The 21,812-nt window shown below is 43.4% G+C and overlaps 1 protein-coding gene across 1 annotated transcript; it reads left to right on the top strand.

The window, feature by feature from the left end:
• Nucleotides 1-689: 689 nt before the first annotated feature.
• Nucleotides 690-21,334, top strand: LOC132958975 (serine-rich adhesin for platelets-like). Its single transcript, XM_061032053.1, has 27 exons — nt 690-767; nt 3,137-5,546; nt 6,892-6,953; nt 7,145-7,183; nt 7,328-7,507; nt 7,731-8,014; nt 8,094-8,338; nt 8,974-9,108; nt 9,239-9,337; nt 9,443-9,480; nt 10,293-11,164; nt 11,408-11,442; nt 11,818-11,970; nt 12,107-12,235; nt 13,014-13,052; nt 13,227-13,352; nt 13,438-13,564; nt 13,823-13,963; nt 14,038-14,072; nt 14,220-14,471; nt 15,240-18,137; nt 18,467-18,569; nt 18,761-18,877; nt 19,046-19,873; nt 20,051-20,167; nt 20,280-20,401; nt 20,612-21,334. The coding sequence occupies exons 2-27, from the start codon at nt 3,438-3,440 to the stop codon at nt 20,684-20,686; spliced, it is 9,360 nt and encodes a 3,119-aa protein (XP_060888036.1). The 5' UTR covers nt 690-767; nt 3,137-3,437; the 3' UTR covers nt 20,687-21,334.
• Nucleotides 21,335-21,812: the final 478 nt, after the last annotated feature.

Genomic DNA, 21,812 nt, shown 5'->3' with positions numbered 1-21,812 from the left:
AAGGGCCCATGACTGACAGAAGCCCTAAAAAATAAAGTTACATTTTATTTTTCATGGCGCCCAAACTCTGTGGCAACTTCTCTGCTAATTAATCTTTATCTTTAGAAAAAAAAACATTAATATAATAAAGGTCTTTGTTGATAAATGCTATTTTGGGTTTAGTATTTGTATATTTTGGGTTTTTGTATGTGTATAGGCTATTTTTTTATATTTATCTTATTTCTATTAGGCATCTACAGGTTTGCTTCAACAGTATATCTTTGCACTTGTAGAGTGAAAATAAATAAATATCTTAGTAAACAAGTATGAACTAGGCCTACTTTAAATTTTATAATCTCTGATTGTCGTTCTGTCTATTGAATTATAGATTTAAGAAAACACTACCACAATTTCTGAAAATATAAAATAAATTCCTAATTGTATAATTGGAATAGTTACTGATTTATTTTCTTTTAATTCGACTTTAATTGACAATTGACAAAGACACGAGGTTTAAACGCAAACTTAATCTCTCCAGTTGTAGTTTAATGTAAACCAAACAAGCTCCCCTCTACACACAATAATTAAACAAACACTTTCAGTTTGATTTTGGCGAAGAAAAGCTTTCGGAGCTGAATCTTGTGTGTACAGCGACCATGCTTTTACTTTGAAGGCGGGGCACTAAAGCCGGAAATGTCGTCAGTAGTCCGTGCAGTTTAAGGATTCCTGCAAACGAAACGAAGAGCATGGACGCTTCTAAGTTGCACTATATACAAAAATAACGAAAGGTATGCAACAAAAAACCTCGGCACTAACTTAACAACCTTAATATCGCGTTTTTACAGTCGTATTTTCTGGTGTTTCTTTTAACCATTATGCGTGTTTGTAACCGGTTTCTCATCAGGACTGCTGTTTGTTTTAACACTGGGCATAACTCTTTCAATTTTAGCTGCGTTTTGGGTCCACAAGAGTTCGTTTTAATTAAAAAACTAACGTATGTTGTTATAAATAGTTTAAACTGCTTTAAATTCAAACTTAACAGCAGGGCTCAGGCCTGTTAGTTAAACAGCTACGCCACCACCAAATATTGACCTCAGTCATCAGGGTAGGCCTATTGCTATATTTATTACAGTACTATCTCTTAAAGATGTATGAGTCATTTTAATTCAGTGGACTTATCTCCATTGTTACAATACATATATTTTATTGCCCCATAGGGAGGATTTGTTTATTGTTTCTTACAGTGAAGATGCGTTCAGGTACCTCAAATTTCCTGAATTTGTCAGGTCCCATTGTCTTTCTTTAGTCAAACTCCCACACCCTGAGGAAGAGCAGCACTACTTTTGTATAAGTCCATTACTTTTATTTACTATTGAACAGTTCTATTGTAAGATTATGCCAGGCTAGTTCATAGGGTGTCATATTGAAAATGTAACCTTTTTAAAGCAATTTTAATTCTTTGGTACGAAGTTTCAACGGTTACACCACATAGACATTTTCGCCTACATACCCCAAATATTCTCTAAAAAATTATAATAAATATAAATCTTAGACTAGGTCCTCAAAACAAAGGATGAAAGCATCTCATTTGTGCATTTATTTTTACATTTTAAGCCTTTAAAAGTTAACTAAACCTTATGGACACAAAAGAATGAGCGTCACGTCATTGACCCTTATATCATTTTTTTAGGAAAACGCTGCTGACTCTACCTTTTAAAGACAATTTAACTTAATCCTGATCTCTCAGCAACTGTGCCTGAAGATAGCTTGAGGGCTTTCCTCCCTAAGGTATACTTCATTCATCATCATTTCCCATATCTTTCGTGATAAAAGTCTCGCAGACGTTTTTGTTTGTCATAATATGAAACGTGTAACTTAGATCTTGCAAACATCTCAGGAGAGATGTTAGCAAATGGAGGACAGAGTTCAAAACCAAGTGGCTGCATTTGATGCTTCAGAATGAAGACAAGGCGGAAATGGAAGAGTTCCTTGGAGGCAGGGGCGTGACAAGAGGGGTGGCATGGGCCCCCCTAGAAATCTGATTGGCCACCCCAGGTGCCACCCCAAAAATCACAACTGTGATTGGCTATTAGCAGTAGTCCCTGCTCGAAGGACCATTCGAGGCTTACTACTAAAACAAATCAACACTTATGGCTAATTCAGTCACTGAACTTAACCTATTGGTTGTCTTTGTGGTGTTGTGAAATTTTGTAGATTTCTTTTGTGCTTATAGGCAAATCATATTATTTGCCATGCAGTTGATTGTGCTGACAGACCATTCAAGAAATGTGTGCTCCAGTTTTGCCAGTGAGTGGCGCTCTAGTATTCTTTCTGTTGATACTCATAAGCCAACTGTTTGTTGTCTGGCTCGTTAGATTGTTCAGTGTCCAATATATTTTTTTATTTGTAGCCGATAGTGCATAGGTGTTTTTGTTGGCTTCCTGCAGAGAAGGAGGAAGCTTTAGTGATGAGATCCAAGACCAATTCTCTTAGTGTTTGGAGCTCATTGTGTCACATGTTTTATTCCTGTTCTTCCACGTTGCAAAAGAGGGATGATTACCAGCTGTGTTCTATTATCATTCATCTAAGGGGGCTGAAAGGTTTTGTCTGTTTCATGTCTGCATCATGGATCGGGGTAATATCTAGGTTTTTCTGGACATAGTTCAGTGCATTAGGAGCTTAGATTTTACGTGTCTGAGCTATGAAGTTTAAGAGACCACCACATCACCAGCACCTTTATCCACAATGCTTGAAAGTGGGCACTCACAAGAGACACCATGTTTGTTTTTTTGTAGAAGAAAATTCTGTTTTATTGTATACCCTGTTTGCATCACATTATAAGTCTCTTAAGTGGGCATTCAAAGTTCAACAAGTGTGCGTGTGATCATTTATTCTGAAAATGTTCAGAATAGCTCAATTAAATGTTTTTTCCCTGGATGTTAGATATTGCTTTTTTCTCTCTGTTGTTGCTTTTGCTTCTCCCTTTTGCCTTGCTAGGGAAGACCTGAATTTGAAAGAGTTGCAATGATTGTGTGTCCAACAGGAAGCCCCAAAGTTGAGAGCCAAGACACAACCATCCAGATGGTGGATCCCTGCCATCCATGAAGCCGATGTAGCTCATTTAATAATCCCTTCCTTTCTTTTTTAAACTTTTCAGCTTTGCATTAATATCGGAGCGCTGTGCCCCTTGTTCTACCCCCGGGCCCTTGACGAGCCCTCTGCTTGGAGGGCTCCCAGGGAGCTCACTCCTGATTGGCCAACAGGCAGCCTCCTTGCGACTGGCTCAACTGAAAGCCCAGCTAGCACTGACGCAGATAAACAATTCTCTCGCTTTTGGCAGCCAGGGAGTAACATTTGCAACCAACTCCAACAAATCTATTCCCTACATATCCACAACGCCCCCTTGCCCAACTGCTGCAGCCATCAATCTTCTCAACCTTCTGAAGATTGCAAACACAATGTCCAATCCCCTGTATAACCCCTATGCCTCTGGGAACCAAAGTTCCTCCCAGGGGCAGTATGGACTCTCGACGACACAGGCAGAAAGGGACCCTCGGGGGGCATCCTCCTTTCTTGGACATAGTTCCAGCCTAAGATCTTCCGGAGCTTCCTCTGGAATTCCTGACAACTCTAGGCAAACCATACCATCATTGATGTCTCTGTCGAGAAATTACAGGACTGAACAAAGTAGGTCTGCCATGGATGAAGATATAGCTAGCTCTGTAGACATGCACATTAGCAGAGCCAGAGAGGAGGTAAGGCTTCTTGGACGATCGAATGATCAGCCCATGGACCAGGACACTCGCTTTTCCAGCTCACAAAGGGATGAGTTTCTCCCTTTTCTGAGCACAGGAATGGACTCCTACCCAAAGTCATCAACCTCTGCCTCTCTGAGACATAGAGACAATTTGGATGGTCAAAGTGGCAGCAGCTCCTTTGACTGTTCATCAAAGTACAAAACACCCACTGCTGACGACTCAAAATTTTATACGCCCTCTGATTTGTCTAACTTCCCAAGAAGTGATGATGGTAGGTTTGATACCTCCAGTAAAAGAGAACGTGAGGGGCTCGGCGATTATGACTATCAAATTACTCACAGACCTGCAGCCTCTACAGAGTCCAATCGACCCAAGTACACATCTGAAATAGCAGCAAAAGTCCTTCTGCATTTTGGACTCGAAAAAGATGATTTGGAACATCTCATCTCCTATCCTGAAGACCAGATTACTCCTGCTAACCTGCCGTTCATCTTGCGGGAAATACGCCTTGAGAAGGACAAGAGATCAACAGCAGAAGTTCAGTCTAAAACCTTCCCGGAATCACATTCTACCAGAACCGTAAGTGGAGTGGGCAGCTACAGTTTGAATAGAACTGGGGAGGCAATGATGCATCAGCAGAAAACTCCATCAGCTGTTCCCCAGTCAAGCAATGTGATTGACTATGGACATACTGGCAAATATACAGCAGGGTCTGTGAATGAGATCGGAAGGAAAAGTGATCGAGACAGTGGTAGGATTGGTAGTATGATAGCAATGGACAGTACTGCTAGCAGATACATTCAACAACCACTGCAAACAAATACAACGGATTGGAAAAGCAGCGCATTGGATTCTTCATGTGAGCAGGCAAGTTCTTTTACCAGTATCATTTCCTCGCGTGGTTCAGCATTGAGTTCTGCAACTTCTCAAAGCACTGATCAGACAAAACGTTTGCAGATCCACCCAAACCAGACTTTGCAGAATATCCTCAGCTCTTACTCTCTGCCAAAGAAAGATACAGACATCAGAGGTCTCCAGTTTGAGGACTGCCAACCTGTTCTTTTGAATCAACCAGAAGTAGATCGCCAGGCAAAATCGAAAACCCAACCACCATCCACTTTGTCCCATGGCATACATCCAAGCAGACCGGGCCTTGTGCTCATTGGAAGTAATGATGCCAGTACAAAGGATCCAAGTAAAACGAAAAGGTCAGTGGTTGTTGAACATATCATAAGGCAGCAGGTTAAAGAGACGAAGCAAATGCAGCAACAACCGATGCAGACGCAGATGCAGGTGCAGAAGCCCCAAAAGCAGCCGCTGGAGCAGAAGCAGAGTCAGCAGACCCAAGTCCAGCAAGTGCAGCAGACGCAGATACAGGTGCAGACAAGCCAGAAGCAGCAGATGGAGCAGAAGCGGAATCAGCAGACCCAATTGCAGCAAGTGCAGCAGAAGCAGACGCAACTGCAGCAGACACAAAAGAAGGAGATGCAACCTGTTTCTCAGGCAGGACAAACAATGTGGCCTCCAGTTTCTTCTGCTGCACAATCAGTTCCCCCTATTCCATTCCATCCTGGGATCCATGGAAATCCTTGCCCCTTCGTTCTTCCTCCAGTTCATCCTCAGCCACCTGCGGGCCTGATTCTCTACAATCACTTGGCGATGCTGTCCTCCAACGCGCAGTCTTCTGCCAAGGTGGCGGTCTCCAAGGATCAGCCGACACCAGCCATGATGAATGACTATGCAGCTACGACCCCAAGACTCTTTCCACATACCTGTTCTCTGTGTAACAAAAACTGTACTAATATGCAGGTGAGTGGAAGACTTTTCTGTTCACTCTTCATTTTTCAAATGTGGGTTGTTGATCTCAATACTTACTGTTTTGTGTGTTACGCACTTGACCAAGTGACTTAGCTACAAACCAATGTCTTAAACAGGAGTAGTGACTTTCACCTTAAAACTAGCTGCTGGCAGCATGACAAGCTAAGTAGCTATCAGCTAGCATTTGTCGAGCTAAGACCTGCCAGTTCACACTGCTGCACCGTTTCAGGATAGTTTAGTTAACAGTCTGAACTATTCGTACCACTACTAGTTGATTGATATGATGTAACCACCAACTAAGTCAGAGCTGGCTGTTGATTGTTGGTTCAGATTTTTATCTTACTTCAATCAAAACTGTTGTTACAACATCAGTATTCGAAGACTGTTACTGAAAATGGGACCAGGCGGCCGGGAAGACCTGGCATGGAAGAATCTGCGAACGTGAAGAACAAGAAGAAGATGGAAGATGGTCGTTTCCCCCGTTTCAATTTGATTTATGTAAATCAACAACATGATGTTGCTTTGATTTATTACATTTGTTGTAACACTGGCTGCTTTTGCAAAGCAACGCTGGCCCCTTTTTTATAATTTATTTTACCCATTTCCCCGTAAGAAGACGTTCCACTTACAACTTCAAACGTTATGAAGCCAGAGCTACAAGCAAGCACTTATTTTTTTCAGCCCGTATTTTATTATTTTCTTCATGTCTTTTTTAAAACGTTAAAAAGGACATACCAGCTAAGTCCTTTCGCCAGTTTCCAGAGCATCCTGTCTCCACTCCAGATGTCTCTCCGTTCCTGCTTTTGGCCTGATCCATCCTTCGGTGCGATCTCTGCAGAGGTGACCTTGGCGTACCATAGGACCCAATGATGCCGCAAACAGCGAGACCAGCCATCAACCAATTCTTCAAAACAAAGAAGAAATTCTTAGTTTTTTCTTTTTGTGTGTTAAAGGCACTTCTATGTTCGATTTCTTTTACAATGAAGTCTTGTAAGTTCTCATATCCTCAAAAATGTGTCCATATGGAACTTGTTCCTAATCGCCACTATCAATATCCCCAATATAATCCTTGGCTTACACCAAAGCCATGAGTGAAAAACATTGTTTCATCTCTTGTTTTTGTTTTCCACCACTTTGCAGTAGACAGACACCTAAAAAAAAGCCAGATAAATGTTGCTCTCGTAGACTTGTAATTGTGGGTGTTATCATATCGCCAACAGGGAGCAGACTTTGGACCGTCTGGGTTCTGATTCAGGCTTTAGTTAATTGAATAAAACACGAGCCGTAGGTAAATCACAGAAAGACTATTAATGTGTTTTTCCCCCCTGGGTACAAGGATTGGATCACACATCAGAACACCAGTCTTCACCTTGAAAGCTGCAAGAAATTTCGAAGAAGGTGAGTCTTTTTTTAATCTTTTGAAAGACCTGTGATGTAGTCATTTTCAAGAGAACGCATATCTGTGACCTAAGAGCTCCCCGAGTGCAGAAGTTAATTACCACTTATCGAAATGCAGAAATTGTTACCTTTGCTACAAAATGTGGCCGTCTACTTTCTAAATCTGGCTGCTTGAATTGTCTTTCCCACAGTTACCCTGACTGGGATGCTGAGAAGAATATCGGGTCCAGGTAATGTTCTTCCTCACGGCCGACGTCGGGCTGTGTTACTGATTTTACACATAACTTGACATTTGGTTTGGCAACTCATCAGCTGATTCCAACTCCAAAAACACCATCATTCACCTATGCCTTTGTCTTTGTTGCTATCATCAGGGCCGCAGGTAAAGATGCAAAGTCCTCACCCTCAACCTCTGCACAGACTCGCCGACATGAGAGAACCAGGCATGAGAATCCAAGTCAAAAGAGCCCCCCTCGCCGCCATGGCTCTGACGGTCGAAGGAATAAACGACGTAGTCCATCACGATCGCCTCATCGCTCCAGATACCATCGCAGGTCTGTCAGACATACATTCTGGTATCAGGGACCAGAGGGTCCTCTTACCCTTCAGGCTATAGTATCAAGATTCTGTTCCTACCCTTAAACCATGTGCATCAACATCATACCTTTAAAACCTTTTCCGGCATCCTCTTAGAAATCAAGATGTGTTGGGAGGTATTTCATTGTCACACTGGTCGATATGGACATTTTAGAATAGTTTGTCCCTTGTCTTAAATAGGTCCCGATCCCGGTCTCGTTCTTCCTCACGATCTCTCTCTCGCTCTCCATGGCGCGATCGGCGTATCCCTTCACGCTATCGGTCACGTTCAAGGAGCCCCGAGAGACAATCGTCCCCAAGGAGGAGTGGCAGGAGAGGGTCGACACCGAGAAGGAGCCGTGAGAGACGTTCAACACCGAGAAAGAAGCGTGAGAGGAGATCATCGTCGGCGTCGGAGTCGTGCCCTGAACGAGAGAGGAAAAGCAGCGCAGAGAGACTGGCTAAGAAACTCCTGGAAACATCAGGTATGAGACATTTAAAATACTTGAAGAACTCTTGGTCCAAAGTGAGTCTGACCAACTTCCTTCTTCTCTGTCCCTCTAGGTATCCAGTCACTGTCAAATCAGAACGACCTGGAGGCCGTGGTTAAAAGTCTTGCTCCCGCCTTAGTGGCTGAACTATCCAAGATAAAATCCTCCTCCTCCTCTTCCTCCGGTAAAGGACGGAAACGCTCCTCTTCTCCTCCCTCTGCTGGAGGAAAGAGATCGTCTGCATCATCCTCCTCTACAGCAAGGAAGGAGTCTGCAACGAACGCCTCTAAAGCAAAGCCAAACCTGCAGAAGAGCGAGGTAACAAAGACTTAACCTGAAGTGTGTGAACCCAAAGAAAAAGTCTTTCTCCTTCCACTTAAGGCTGTCGCGGATAGGAATTCCACCGCGGTGATCCAGGGTGCCTCAATAGCACGGTATGCGGTATTATGGCATCCCTTATCTTCCAATCCTTTTGTGAATCAGGGGTCGGCAATAAAATAAGTAAAAGTCACAATCAAAAAATGATTGCGACCCAGAGCTCAAATAAGACGTGTTTCCTGGTTTCACATGGATCTTTTTGGAGCCGATGTTTTTCAAATTGCATCGTCTGAATGAGCTCATTCTCCTTTTGATTTGGCTGAGAGACAAAATGTTAACAAAGGGTTTAGGTACGAGTGCAGTTGCCATTGTTTCCTTCTCACCACGAGACGGGGTGGGTTGACTTCAGTTGCAGTGGTTGTGGCGGTTTGCCTACGTTCTCCGCGGTTGGCTTGTTTTTATACCGCGGTATTTCATTTCAGCGGTTACCGCGACAGCCTTACTTCCACTTTTTGTCATCAAACATTTAAGACTTTTTTTTTAGTCCATAGACAAACATGTTGAGCACTCGTTAACGATGTCCAACACTGTCTTTGTTCTAAATCTGACTTCATGTTCTCTCTCTCTTATCGCAGTCCAGTAAAGTGTCACCTCCGACCATGGTGACCCTGCAGGGGATTTGCCCTGCTCTCTCTCACAGTGAACTGCTCTCTGCCGTCGAGCAGTTTGGAAAAACAAAGTCTGTTGTTGTGTTTCGGGCCAAGATGGAGGTACGTGTGAGGAGTCTGTATTTCCTTGCCTTAAACTTTATCTTTGGTATTTGATTCCGCTGATTCTAAATGATCAAGTGTTCAGTCTGTATCCAGTCCTTGAAACACGCCTGTGTTTATTTACACAAAGGGCGTGGTGATTTACGAGAAAGAAGAGGATGCTAAAAAGCTGAAGAGCTTGAAGTCATTCTATGTCAACAGAATCCCTCTCACTGTTGTCAAAGAAAAGGTATTTTTTTTACATTTTTGACCCCTGGTAATGTTAGCTATTAACATGTGTTAGCACTCTGTCAAGATTCAAGTTAATCTAAAATCTGAATTTGTTTGATCACAGGTGACTGTTTGTAAAGAGGAGAAGACCCCTCCTCTGAAGTAAGACATGTTTGACAAAGTTCTCTTCTTATGTGATTGAATGGTGGACATGTTCCTCTTGTGTGCCTGAGTATATGGCCGTAGTGGAAAGTGTAGTGTCGTGCAGATATACTGACCTGAGGCATTCTTTATGCATGTAAAGGTTTTATATCTGTGATATTGAAATGGTATTGTTCATATGAAAACAAATATTTGATCAGTAATTCAACCTTGGCCTTTTTAAAGGTCACATATGTTTCAAAATCCACTCCACCATGTTTCTCTGACACTAATCTGTGTCCCTAGTCAGTCTACAAACCCCCCAATGATGAGAAAAGTCCATCCTTTCTGTCTTTAGCCTGCTCCACTTTTCAGAAAATGTGTGCTCAAACAGGCTGTTTGGAGATTTTCCCTTTGTGACATCACAAAGGGCAGTAGCCCCTCCCCCAGGTGGGTGACACTCCCACAGCTAGGTGTTTGTTCTGCCCTCTGAGTCTGCCTTCTCACCGTAAACAATAGGACATGGAGAGAGAAAGCACCGAGTACACTCAAGCCCTTCCAGAGAGGGGGCGTGGTCAGGCACAGCTAATTTACATATTAAGGTACAGACACAGAAACAGCCTGTTCTGAGCAGGGCTGAAATAGAGGGGTTTATAGACATGATCAAATACAGGATCAGAGTGGATTTAGAACAAGAAACTTCACAGACATGTTTTGAGGAGCTCTGGGACTTATTTAAACATGTTGAAGAGGACAATATGTGACCTTTAAAATGTAGGACATAGAAAAGCATTCAAATCATTACCTTAACTTCCCCCCTTTTTTTCTTAAAGAAAACCTGAATCTACCACGCCTAAAGCTGTACCAACTGTCACAACAGAAAAAAAGGCGGTTTCAGAAGGTAAAAACGTCTCGACCCAACAGAAAGCCAAAACTCTACAAACTGGATCGTTGTCTACAGAGGGAGCCTCAGGGTCCAAGTCTCCTGGAAACAAGCCTGCATCTGAAAAGTCTAAAACCACCGTTAGAGAACCTGGAGAGGAGCTGAAAGACAAACCAAAAGCTCCAGAACCGGTGAAGGCCTCAGAGGTTAAAGTAGAAACGGTCTCAACAACACAGAAACCCAAAACTCCAGCGGACAAGCTGCCTGCAGGAGAAGCTGCCACTAAAGAAAGCGTCTCTGAAATAGCTCCAAAAGATGCAAAGAATCCCACTAAATCCACAGCTCCAGATCATCAGTCTGAGGACAACTCCAAGCCTAAAGAATCTGAAACTAAGCTTCAAGAGTCTTTGGAGGAGCCGAAGGACACGGCCGAGGATGTTGAAAAAGCACATGAACCAGCTGTTGAACCAGAGAGTCGAGGAAAACCCGACAACGCTGAAGATTCAGATGAACCGATGGAGCTCGAGGTGTCAGGAGGTAAAGTATCAGAACCTGTGGAAGTCAAAGGGGAAGAAACGAGTTCAGAGGCTGCACCGGAAAGTTCAGCAGACGAACCCGGAGAGAGTCGACCGCCGACCGGTTCAGATGCAGCATCGACCATGGATGCCTCCGAAGCGTCTGACAATGTCTCAGCCGAGGAAGCTGCATCTCTGACAATGCAGCCGACGGCTTCAGTAACGAGCGAGCAGCAGCCTGCTTCTTCAGTTACCCCTCTGACTGTCGGGGAGAAGGTAGAAAAGCTGCTAGATACAACGAAAATAGGTAAAAATCAAATCCAAGAATCTAATATATCTTCATGTTGGAAATTGGAAAACATTTGAGCTGTCTTTTGAGCTTTTTTAAATTAAATTATAGATTTAAATGTTTTCAAAATCATCTCATTCAAACTTTGGTTTATTTTTTTATTTTTTACATTTTCACAACATCCAAACTTTTAAGGAGATGGGTCACCTCTTGTATAAACTCGTACCCTTTTATTTCTTATAATTCTTTCCCTTTTTACAGGCTGCTTCAACGTAAAGCGCTGCTTCAACCAAAAAGTAAGTTCCCTCACTTCTATGTTGTTACAGAATAAGTCTTCTTTAGTTCAGTTCAACCAGAAGATAAGAGGCTCGATTAATCTCATGCTATTTTGTCCCTTCAGGCTCACCGTAGATAGTGGTCCTCAGTGTCTCCCTGTAGTCTCAGTGATGTAAAAGAAGGACACTGCTCCATCTTTGAATGTCTCATTTCACTTTAACAAACACTCAGACAGCTCAGCTGACGAGTCCAAAGTAATATCCACCTTATGACATCACACATTGACCTTTGAGCTGTTTTGTCAGTTTTCAATCCATAGCAAGAATCTTTTTTACTTAAGATATCCCAAACTGACTCTCCACTCTTATCCCCATTTTAATTTATTTATTTGACAGTTTTCAAAGCTCGGTAAGAGGCAGCTGCTCGTATCTGATCTGCCCGAGTATAACGACGGCTGCTACACCGAGGACGATGTTACCAAGCTGCTCACTCCTCTCGGGTTTCGACACACGGACGACAGCATCTTTGTTTTTCCACAGGCTCGAGTGGTATGCACCCGGTTATCCCTCTATCAGGCTGATTTTTTTTTAACCATATTTCAGGGTTTGAAATGCTTTTGAAAAAGTACAAAAAAAAAGGGACTAAAGGAAGTGAAATTTCTTCCCACCCTGCTGTTTTTTTTAGGCTTTCGTCATGATGCCGACAGTGAAGAGCGTACGTGACGCGCTGAAGGCTTCAGTTGATCACTGCGTTGTTTTGAAAGGATCTCCACTCCTGATCAAGGTGTTAACCGGAAACCAAATGAACGAACCGGTAAGCATGAACACAACACTTCTGATGTTCAATGATTTCTACATACTTACAGAGTTTTCTTAAAGGAGCAGTGTGTAACTCTGACACCTAGTGGTTAAAATGGGTACTGCAGTCCAAATTCAAATCATTGTACAGAGCGGTCTCCCCCCCCCCCCCTCTCTAGAGTGGATGCTCACACAGGTCACCATGTGGTGGACTCTGAAGCTTCAGTGTTTATCCAGCTCTGCATGGGTCTGTAAACCTTTCTGTGTTCTAACCTCTCTCCATTTTTCAAAAGCATCTCCAATATTGATCCTAGTTTGAGCACGTTTCTGCTCCTGGAGCTTATTAGAAACATGCAGAGGCTTTTTAGGTCGGGTACAATCACTTCTATCTGAACCACTTCTCTTGCCCGCTTCCATCGCTGCAACACCTGTTGACCTGATAACTGCTCTCATATCTGGCAAACCGAGGGGCGTCCAAAACAGGCCGTGTGGGGGGGTCGCCTTAAAACCGCCTTACCTTCTCTACAAACAAATCCAGAGCATTCAGGAGCAGAATCTAAAGTTAGAAGGAGGACATACTGGCTGCTGCATTGTTGTCAGAGAAGCCAGCACTTCAACATGTTTCCTTAATGATCAGATAGTAAGATACCTTTATCATCTCACTCTCTACACATCTCACTGATTGGACCTTGAACTGCACAAAATCCAGAACTGTAACTTTTGCAGGTAGGAGTTAGTATAATGAGAGGATTTGTTAACTTGTTTGAGTAATATCTCTGATGTTTCTCTCGTAGCTCGGTTTATATACCACCCTGATGCAGCAGATGAAGTCTGTAAGTAAAAATCCATCTTCATGTTTAAGACTTTCATCCACACTAAATATTTATCATTCTGATTCCACAACTGTCCGCTTTGAGTTGGCGTCTTAATCCCAACTTTTTGGCCGCATCAAAATGTTCTTTCATTGTGAAACATTCTGTAAACCAGTGTCTCTTTCCTGGACTCAGGGTGAGATGAGTGAAGGAAATAAAACAGTGCTGATCAAGAACATCTCACTGGAGGAGACCAAGGAGCTCAGGGAAGCTTTGAAGGATTTTGGTTCTTTCAAGAACTTCATGCCTCTCCTCAACAAGGTATTCACAACAATATGCATGGACATGAGTCTGACACTGACTTCCTGTCGGTCTCACCTGTTACTAACAAGTGTGTGTTCTCCAGGTGTTTATAGAGTTCAAGACGGTTCAAGATTCTGATCGGTTTCTAGGTTGGTACAGTCTGCTGAAACCAGGGCGTGGCCACGAAGTACACAAGATGAATGCGTACCAATGCAGCTATTTAAAAACAGGTAAGTCTTCGTCTAAGATGGTGACCAACCCAGTTCATGGTTTTGAATCGGCCCACCAAAAAGAGGTGAAGTTCTTGTTGGCCACTTCACATACAGATCTTAGTATTCTGTGCTCCTTTGACACTGTGTACATTTTGGTACTTCCCGTTTCATTTTCACTGGTCGTAGTTTGTTGATCATTTTTTATTTTATGAACATTGATGACTGCAAACTGCTCCCATAGGATTTCCCTCCTTACAAATTCTCTGTATCTCACAGAAGCCGTATCGGTCACAGCTCAGCCGAAAGCTGCAGGAGAGAAGAAAGAGGAAACGGCATCGTCCCCTCACTCTTCTGCTGATGGCACACCTCTGACCCGGGGGGAGACGGAAGAGCAGCTTCTGTGCAAAGAGAGAACAGGTAAGATATCCCCAGAAGGACATTCAGTTGTTTACATTTTGACTGTCTTTCTTACTCTCTTGTGTCTCTTTCAGAGGGTCTACCAGAAAATCCCCGCCTCTCACCACAAGTAAGTTTCTTAAAACGATTTGCTTGAAAAACGACAGTCTAGGTCATGTTGTTAAGTCAAGATAACAACCACTTCAAAAATATCTGTAGAATAAATGTAGAGCTATGATAAAGATGATTAATCAAGCCACATTTTGACTTCTTGTAGATGCTCGTGAAAGAGGAGCCGCACACAGCTTTGGTCTCTGCCTCAGATACCCCGTCTGCCTCTGTAGTCAGCAGTGGAGACGTAGTCCCTGCTGCTTCCAGCCCTGATCCCTCATCCACAGCGCCCATGCCTGAAGAAGACCTCGCAGAATTCCCTCAGATAGACACAGAAATTTTACAGGCGCTCACGGCAGCAGTGCGCCAGCACAGACTCACACTAGCGGCAAAAAGGTTGAAGAGGACGGAAGACGAGGTGAGGCCTGGATTTAGATCGTTCAGTTTCATCGCCTATGGTGTTTTTTTTTCAGAGGCAAAATGTGGAGACAAGATTAAAGGCAGGGTTGGTAATTTACTCCAGATTCACTTTTTACAATTTTGGTTGAAATTGTCTTTAGGTCCTGACAGAAATTAATAAATCATGTTCTCTGAAAAAGGAGAAAAGAAGAAAATACAATAAAATTTGTCATCTGTATCAGTTTGTAAGTCTGTAAAAACTTCGACCAATGGTTGCCACGAGGTACCAATCTGATGAACCAATCACACGCCTCCCTGTCTCCCTGCTCGCTCTCTACCTCTTGCTCGCTCTAGCTCACACTCAAAGCTCGTCACCGATGACTTTAGGAGTTTATACTGAGAGTTTACTTACCGCTGAATGAGACATGAGACGACGTAGTTTCTACACAATGAAAGAGATGAGCCGAGGTCCACTTCTGGAGCATCGGCTGTTAGATACAATCGTTTTGTACGTGTGAGAAGGTCTGACAACTGTGTTATTTTGTAACATGTCCAAAAACCTTTCAATCACTTGATATTAAAAAAGAAAACATACTTATCCTTCGGGTTCTGGTGGAAGCAACACATACTCAAAAACATCAACAGCTGAAGACGGATCTGAAAAAATGGTAAACAGGCTTCTTGTCTCTCGTTAGAGCAGTTCAGTTTATGCAAAAGTCTTACAATAATGCAGAACATTCAGTCTTGTAATAATCAGTAATTGACTTTTTCGTTGTTCTTCATCCAGGGTCAGGACGATCTTAAAGATGCCGCTTCTTCAGATGCAAATCTCACTGATACAGAGAATGTGAACATGGAGGAATTTGTCACTGTTGATGAAGTCGGTGATGAAGTTGAAGTTGAAGACCCAAACCCCGAGCCTCATCACTCGTCCTCATCCAAACATTCCTCCAGAGAGAGAAGAGAGAGGCAGAGTTCAAGCGGACAAAGGACCTCAACGAGGTCTTCGAAGGACTCCAAGAGCTCATCCTCTTCAACATCCAAATCAAGTAAAGGCTCTGACTCTAAAAACTCATCCGAGCACAGCAAATCCCCAACCAAACCTTCATCCTCCAGTGCGAGTAAGTCCTCCTCCTCCTCGTCTTCAGTGGTGACTGAAACTCCTTCCACCCCTGATAAGAAAACACAACAGAGCAGGACAAAATCTCCCGTCAAGTCATCCGATACAACAACCTCCCCAAGGACCCGCTCATCAACTGCTGCAAGAGAGAAGACTAAATCTACAGGAAGTGTTGAGGCCTCTTTAGAGACTCATCCAGAGAAACTTAGAGAAGAAACAAAGAGTGTTGAGGCAAAGTCCGTCCACAACTGGTCAGCAGAGGGCGCTGCTGCAGAATCTGTGGAGTCAGAGATGGAAACCTCAATGGTGAAGGGTGATGGCGACCAGGACAACAGTTCTAAAACCCAGAACACTGGGCCCAAGGAATCCCCGACTCTGCATGAAGAACTCTTCCAGATCTTGGACAGTATCGATGATGAACCTAAAGCCCAAACAGAGGCGTCCAGTGAAATGGGAATGGATCTTTCTCGCCAAGGTCAAAAAGACAGCGACAAGGTCCAAGATGACGGTTCCAGAGTAATGCAGCTGTCCGAGAAAGATCAAAGTCCAGAAGTGGATAGTTCTGTAAAGGAGGGTGGGGAGAAGACAAAATTAAAAGACGAAGAAGTCAAAGGCCAAACCCAAATCCCAAACGTAGACCAGCCTGTTCAAGAAAGTGTCAACAAAGACAATTCCAAAAGCCCTGGCAGTGATGATACTGCAAAAGAAACCTTTGAGATATTGGATTCAACTGATGAAACCTCCAGTAGGCAGATATCTACAGACGACAAAGGGCAAAGACTAGAGGAGGAAGACACTTACCAGATCATTGATTCAGTGGAAGAACCGCTAACAACTACTGAGACCGAGTCAGAGACTGACAAAGGGAGGAAAAAGACAAAGAGGGGAGAGGCCACTTCGACAAAAGACGGTAGACCTTCAAGGAGGAGCGGCCACACAAGCAAAACATCCAAAAGAGATGAGAATGAGACGTCACCAAAGAAACAAGAGAAGGGAGTTACAACACGGACAAAGATGGACGCCACTGGGGACAGAGAGGAGATGATGTTTGAGATAGTAGATTCTGTTGAAGATAGTTCAGATCAAGATGACATCACTAAAGACAGACCAGGTAGAAGAAGAAGTACCAGAGGAAAGAAAGAGGAGACTGTGGGGAAAGATCTCAAAGAAGCATCTGAAAATCCAGACGGGGACGAGGAGGGTGCATTTCAGATTTTGGACTCTGTGGAAGGGGAGGCGGTTAATGATGAACCAGCCACTGCAACAAGATCGAGCAGAGGACGGAGGGACAGAACTAAGATAGATGAGAAGACAAAAAACAGGGAGGACACCCCGACAAGAAGTAGGCGTACTCCTGCCAGGGAGGACACGCCAAAGAAAGCTCCTCCAAAAGAGAAACCACCACCGAAGAAGAGCGCCAGTGATGTAGAAGGGATAAGTGGGGATGTTTCTTCCTTTCAAATACTGGACTCTGTGGAGGATGAGGTTATTAAAGACGATGGGGCTGGTACAAGAGTTAAAAGAAAGAGGGGAAGACCTAAAAAACAGGTTGAACCAGCTAAAAAAGAAGGCGCAACACCAAAGACGATTGACAAAGAAGCATCTGACAAATTGGCCGAAGAAGAAGAAGAAGAGGCGTCTTATCAGATTCTTGATTCTGTAGAGGATGAGTCAGTCGATGATGAGCCACCATCAGACCAGTCTGGGACGATCTCTAGGAACATTGACGAACAAGAACAGAAGTGCGAATCTCACACATCAACCAAAAGTGAGGAAGAGGAGAAAGAACCAAGATATCAGATCGTAGATTCTCTTGAAGACGATCAGCTAACAGCGATGGGGGATTCCAATATTGAAAGACAGGAAACAGCTAAGACAGAGGATGAAGAAGCTGAAAGGGAAGGCACTCCAATTTGTCCTACTGTCACGGAAGCATCCGGAAAATTGCTTGTCAAGAAGGAAAGTCCCAATCGGAGAGTTGAGGGATATGATGATCCGTCGGGTGCTGGGGAGAAGGAAAGGACACCCAAAATAGACATTGACAATAAGGAACCATCACCTTTCAGAACCCAGAGCGATACTGGCATACTTGAAAAAGAGGACAAGCAGAAGTCCCCTGAGAAGCAACAGACGCCAAGCGCTCTGGTGAACCTGGACGAGGTTAGCGACGAGGAGGAGGATTACCCCGACGACACGGCAGAGGAAGAAGAACTAAGGAAGAGCGAAGCTGCCGCAAAAGAGAAGCGGTCTCCAAAGGAACAGGAAGGAAGGAGCCGGAGCGGCAGCAGAGGATGGGGATGTGGGAAAGGGAAGAGCAGGGATAAGAGAGGAGGAAGGAAAGAGGAGGAGGAGGTTGATACCCAGGAGCTTGTTACTCTGGATGAGGTGGGGCCAGATGACGTTGTGGAGGAAGGGGCGCGAGACCATCAAGACTGCGGTGGGAAGATCAAGAAGGGAGAACCTCCGGCACCCGACGCTTTTGGAGTGACTGAAGGACAGGCTGAAGAAAACATGATGGAGACCGACCAGAGCCAGGAGGACAAATCAGTCAACACCTCGATCCAAGAGGTAAAGTTCAAGATTTTGAAAAAGCATGCAAGTTTAGGTTCTTCCTCTGGGAAATGTAAGTTTCTAAAACTGGATGGAAGACTAATTTCTGTACCTGTCTTGTCCTCAAATACTATAAAAAGTCTTACCACCAAGTGTGCCATTAAATGCACCAATTTGATACTATAACCTAAAAACCTCACCAATGAAGACATACTTTGGTTATTGGATTGGTATTGGTCGAGTCCATTTGGAAGAAGCTGGTGTAGTACCATCTCTAAAGGGAAGCACAAATAAATCAACCCGTTCAAACCAGATGTTAAAGATCTCCTGTGTTTGTGTTTTAGACTTTACATGAAGCTGGCGTCGGTGAAGAAGAAGAACAACCGGATGAAAACCAAGCTGAGAAATCCTCCAGACCTGCAAAGCGCAAACACAATGAAGACAAAGGTGAGCGAGTATAGAGCAGAGAGAATAGAGCAGTATTCCCACAAGATGGTAGAAGAGATTATTTGTCTTTTTTAAATTACAGTGTGATTTATTTTAGTCCGGGTTTTGACCATCCACTTTATACTTAATAAAAGCCTTTCCTCAAAACCAGTGTTCAACCAATAATTCATTCTCTCTTTTTTTTTTTTTAGATGAAAGTGTGAACTTTGTGACGGTGGATGAGGTCGGAGAGGTGGAAGAAGAGGAGGAACAGGAAGCGGTAACATCTAAGAGAAGAGGTCGAGGCAGGAAAACCAGACGGACTCCAGGTGACACATAAGAACCACACAGATCCTTATGTTTTATATAAAGTCACAGTATTACAGGAAGTCTTGCTGTTGGCCAATCACGGAGCTCCTACCTCTATACGACACACAGAACAGATGATTATTGGTAACACATTCTTACATCTCTGTTTCTCTACTTCTGCTGACAAGTGAGGAAATCCACCAGGGGCAAAACTGTGAGCACCAAAGACCAAAGAGAAGAAGACAAGGAACCAAGCGATGACCTGCCATCCTCTTCACTTGAAGCCCCCAAACCATTGGACAAAGAGTCAGCCAAACTGTCACAGGAGGTCCAGAAGACAGCGGACTTCCAGGAGACAGTTGAGGTCCAGGAGACAGAGGAGGTCCAGGACATGGCGGAGGTCCAGAAGACGGCGGAGGTCCAGAAGACAGCGGAGGTCCAGAAGACAGCAGAGGTCCAGGACATGGCGGAGGTCCAGAAGACAGCAGAGGTCCAGGAGACAGAGGAGGTCCAGGACATGGCGGAGGTCCAGAAGACAGCAGAGGTCCAGAAGACAGCAGAGGTCCAGGAGATGGCGGAGGTCCAGAAGACAGCAGAGGTCCAGGAGACAGAGGAGGTCCAGGACATGGCGGAGGTCCAGAAGACAGCAGAGGTCCAGAAGACAGCAGAGGTCCAGGAGACAGCTGAGGTCCGGAAGACAGTTGAGATCCGGAAGACAGTTGAGGTCCAGAAGACAGCAGAGGTCCAGAAGACAGCAGAGGTTCAGGAGACAGCTGAGGTCCAGAAGACAGCAGAGGTCCAGAAGACAGCTGAGGTCCAGGAGACAGTTGAGATCCGGAAGACAGTTGAGGTCCAGGAGACAGTTAGGGTCCAGGATACGGCAGAGGTCAAAGCAGCTACCCAACCTGGCATTGACACCTCCTCTGCTGGACCGGAGCTGCAGCTGGAGAACAAAACTCTGGAGGAAGGAGACGGGGAGGAGGCGAACCAAGAAAGGAGCCGGGCTGCCATCAAAGGTACAGAAAACTCAAAGATGGATGGATGGTGTTGTGTTCCAGACAGAATGGTGCTCGCTCTCCATCCCGGGAGAAGTGGATCTGTCTTAAAATGTCTCAGGAGGAAATTATGGGATGTAAATAATAACTCATTGGTCAAGTGATGACAGGTTTTTTTTATGTCTCTCTCTTCTTTAGTGGTGAATAAAAGCAGGAGGGAGATTCATGGAACTGAAGCAAAGCGGTCTCGTTCTCAGTCTCCTTCTGTCCCTGCAGACTTCAAACTGCCAGAGTATAAACCCAACAACCCCCTCGGTGAGTCGCAGACGCTTAACCTTTATATCTGTAAACAACACGAGATGAAAATGTCTCGCTACAGTTTCAACTTTTCACTTCTCTCTCTCTCTCTCTCTCTCTCTCTCTTCAGGTCAGGAGTTTGTTGTCCCCAAATCCGGTTTCTTCTGCAACATCTGCTCCGTTTTCTACCTGAACGAGAGGACGGCCAAGGAGCTCCACTGCAGCAGCCAGAAGCACTACGACAACCTGCAGGTACACACACACACACACACACACACACACACACACACACACACACACACACACACACACACACACACACACACACACACACACACACACACACACACACACACACACACACACACACACACACACACACACACACACACACACACACACACACACACACACACACACAATGAAACTCACTCTTGTTATTTACTTTTTATTATTTTACAGAAACATTACCAGAAGATTCAAAAGACATCCCAGAGAGGTTCATCTCAGTGTTCTAAAGGCTCCGTGTCCGATTGATCCAAACTTCAGCTCCTGTTTTTTTTGTGGAATGACGCAGTTGGTTCGAGTGGCACGTTTTTGTCACTGTCCCATCAAACCTAACCAGTATTGAATCGTGTTTTGGTGCCTCACTTTGCTGCCTGCTGGTGCACAGCTTCCTTGAGTCAGTCGAGTCCTGGAAACACGACTTTGAGTTTCATCATGAAGCCGAAACATTAAGTGGCACTTTAAAACTTCAGACGGATTAGATTAGATTTCTTTTAAATGTTTCTGAAATTACTTTTGTTTCCTGTTTTTGTACACACAGGTGTCAAAATAAAACCCTGTTACACAGTTATATTACTGTATATCTCTTATGTAAATATGACAAATATTTTATTTTAGTTCATTCCTTGAGTTAAATTAAATCATAGTACACTTGTCTAATTTCATTATTTATAATAATTCATAATTTCAATTAATTATGCAAATTGAAAATGTATTAAAGAGGTGTATCTTTAAGTTTCTTCGACCTTGATCCTGTGGTGTTAAAGGTCAATAGTTTGTCACAAGGTCACAAACGTCTTTAAGAAAAAAAAAGGGTCCAACGTGTTGAATGGTTTCTGTTGCAGTTTGCTTTTGTTTAGTTTCTACAAACATCAATAAAAGAAAAACAAATGTCTCAAATCTTTTCTGTTTACGGTTCTTATATTGGCCCGCTTTGCAAAGTGGGTTTCTCTGAGAAGTCAGGGAAATTAATCAAGCATAACAATCAACCACTAAAACACATATTACTGTTCAGGAATGACAGCAAATAACTATAATTTGACATCTTAATCAAAAAATAATAATGTGCTTTACTTTTTTTACTTCTGTGATTTTTTCTAAAACAGTAAATTTGAAAATTAATGGATAACAATAATAATATTTTAGCATTAAAAATGTTATTTTGGTTAAACATAAACAAATATTATGGTAATTACCAATGCTGTTAATTTAGGGCAGCTGTGGCATAAGTGGTGGTCTAATACATTTGTTAAGCACTGTATATATACCATAATAATAATAATAATAATAATAATAATAATAATAATAATAATAATATATATTTGTTATTGTTGAAGATATAAAGAAACTGTAGTGTCACTTTACATCCAGAGATAGG

This window comes from Labrus mixtus, chromosome 23 (assembly GCF_963584025.1).
Source record: "Labrus mixtus chromosome 23, fLabMix1.1, whole genome shotgun sequence".
Lineage (NCBI taxonomy): Eukaryota > Metazoa > Chordata > Actinopteri > Labriformes > Labridae > Labrus > Labrus mixtus.
This window is presented reverse-complemented; position numbering and strand designations above follow the sequence as displayed.

Bases quoted from the DNA above. Each gene is read 5' to 3' on its own strand.
- LOC132958975 (XM_061032053.1), top strand. From the start codon at position 3,438: ATGTCCAATCCCCTGTATAACCCCTATGCCTCTGGGAACCAAAGTTCC. The intron at 13,353-13,437 runs GTATTCACAACA...TGTGTTCTCCAG, and splicing joins TCATGCCTCTCCTCAACAAG to GTGTTTATAGAGTTCAAGAC. The intron at 18,878-19,045 runs GTGACACATAAG...TCTGCTGACAAG, and splicing joins GAAAACCAGACGGACTCCAG to TGAGGAAATCCACCAGGGGC.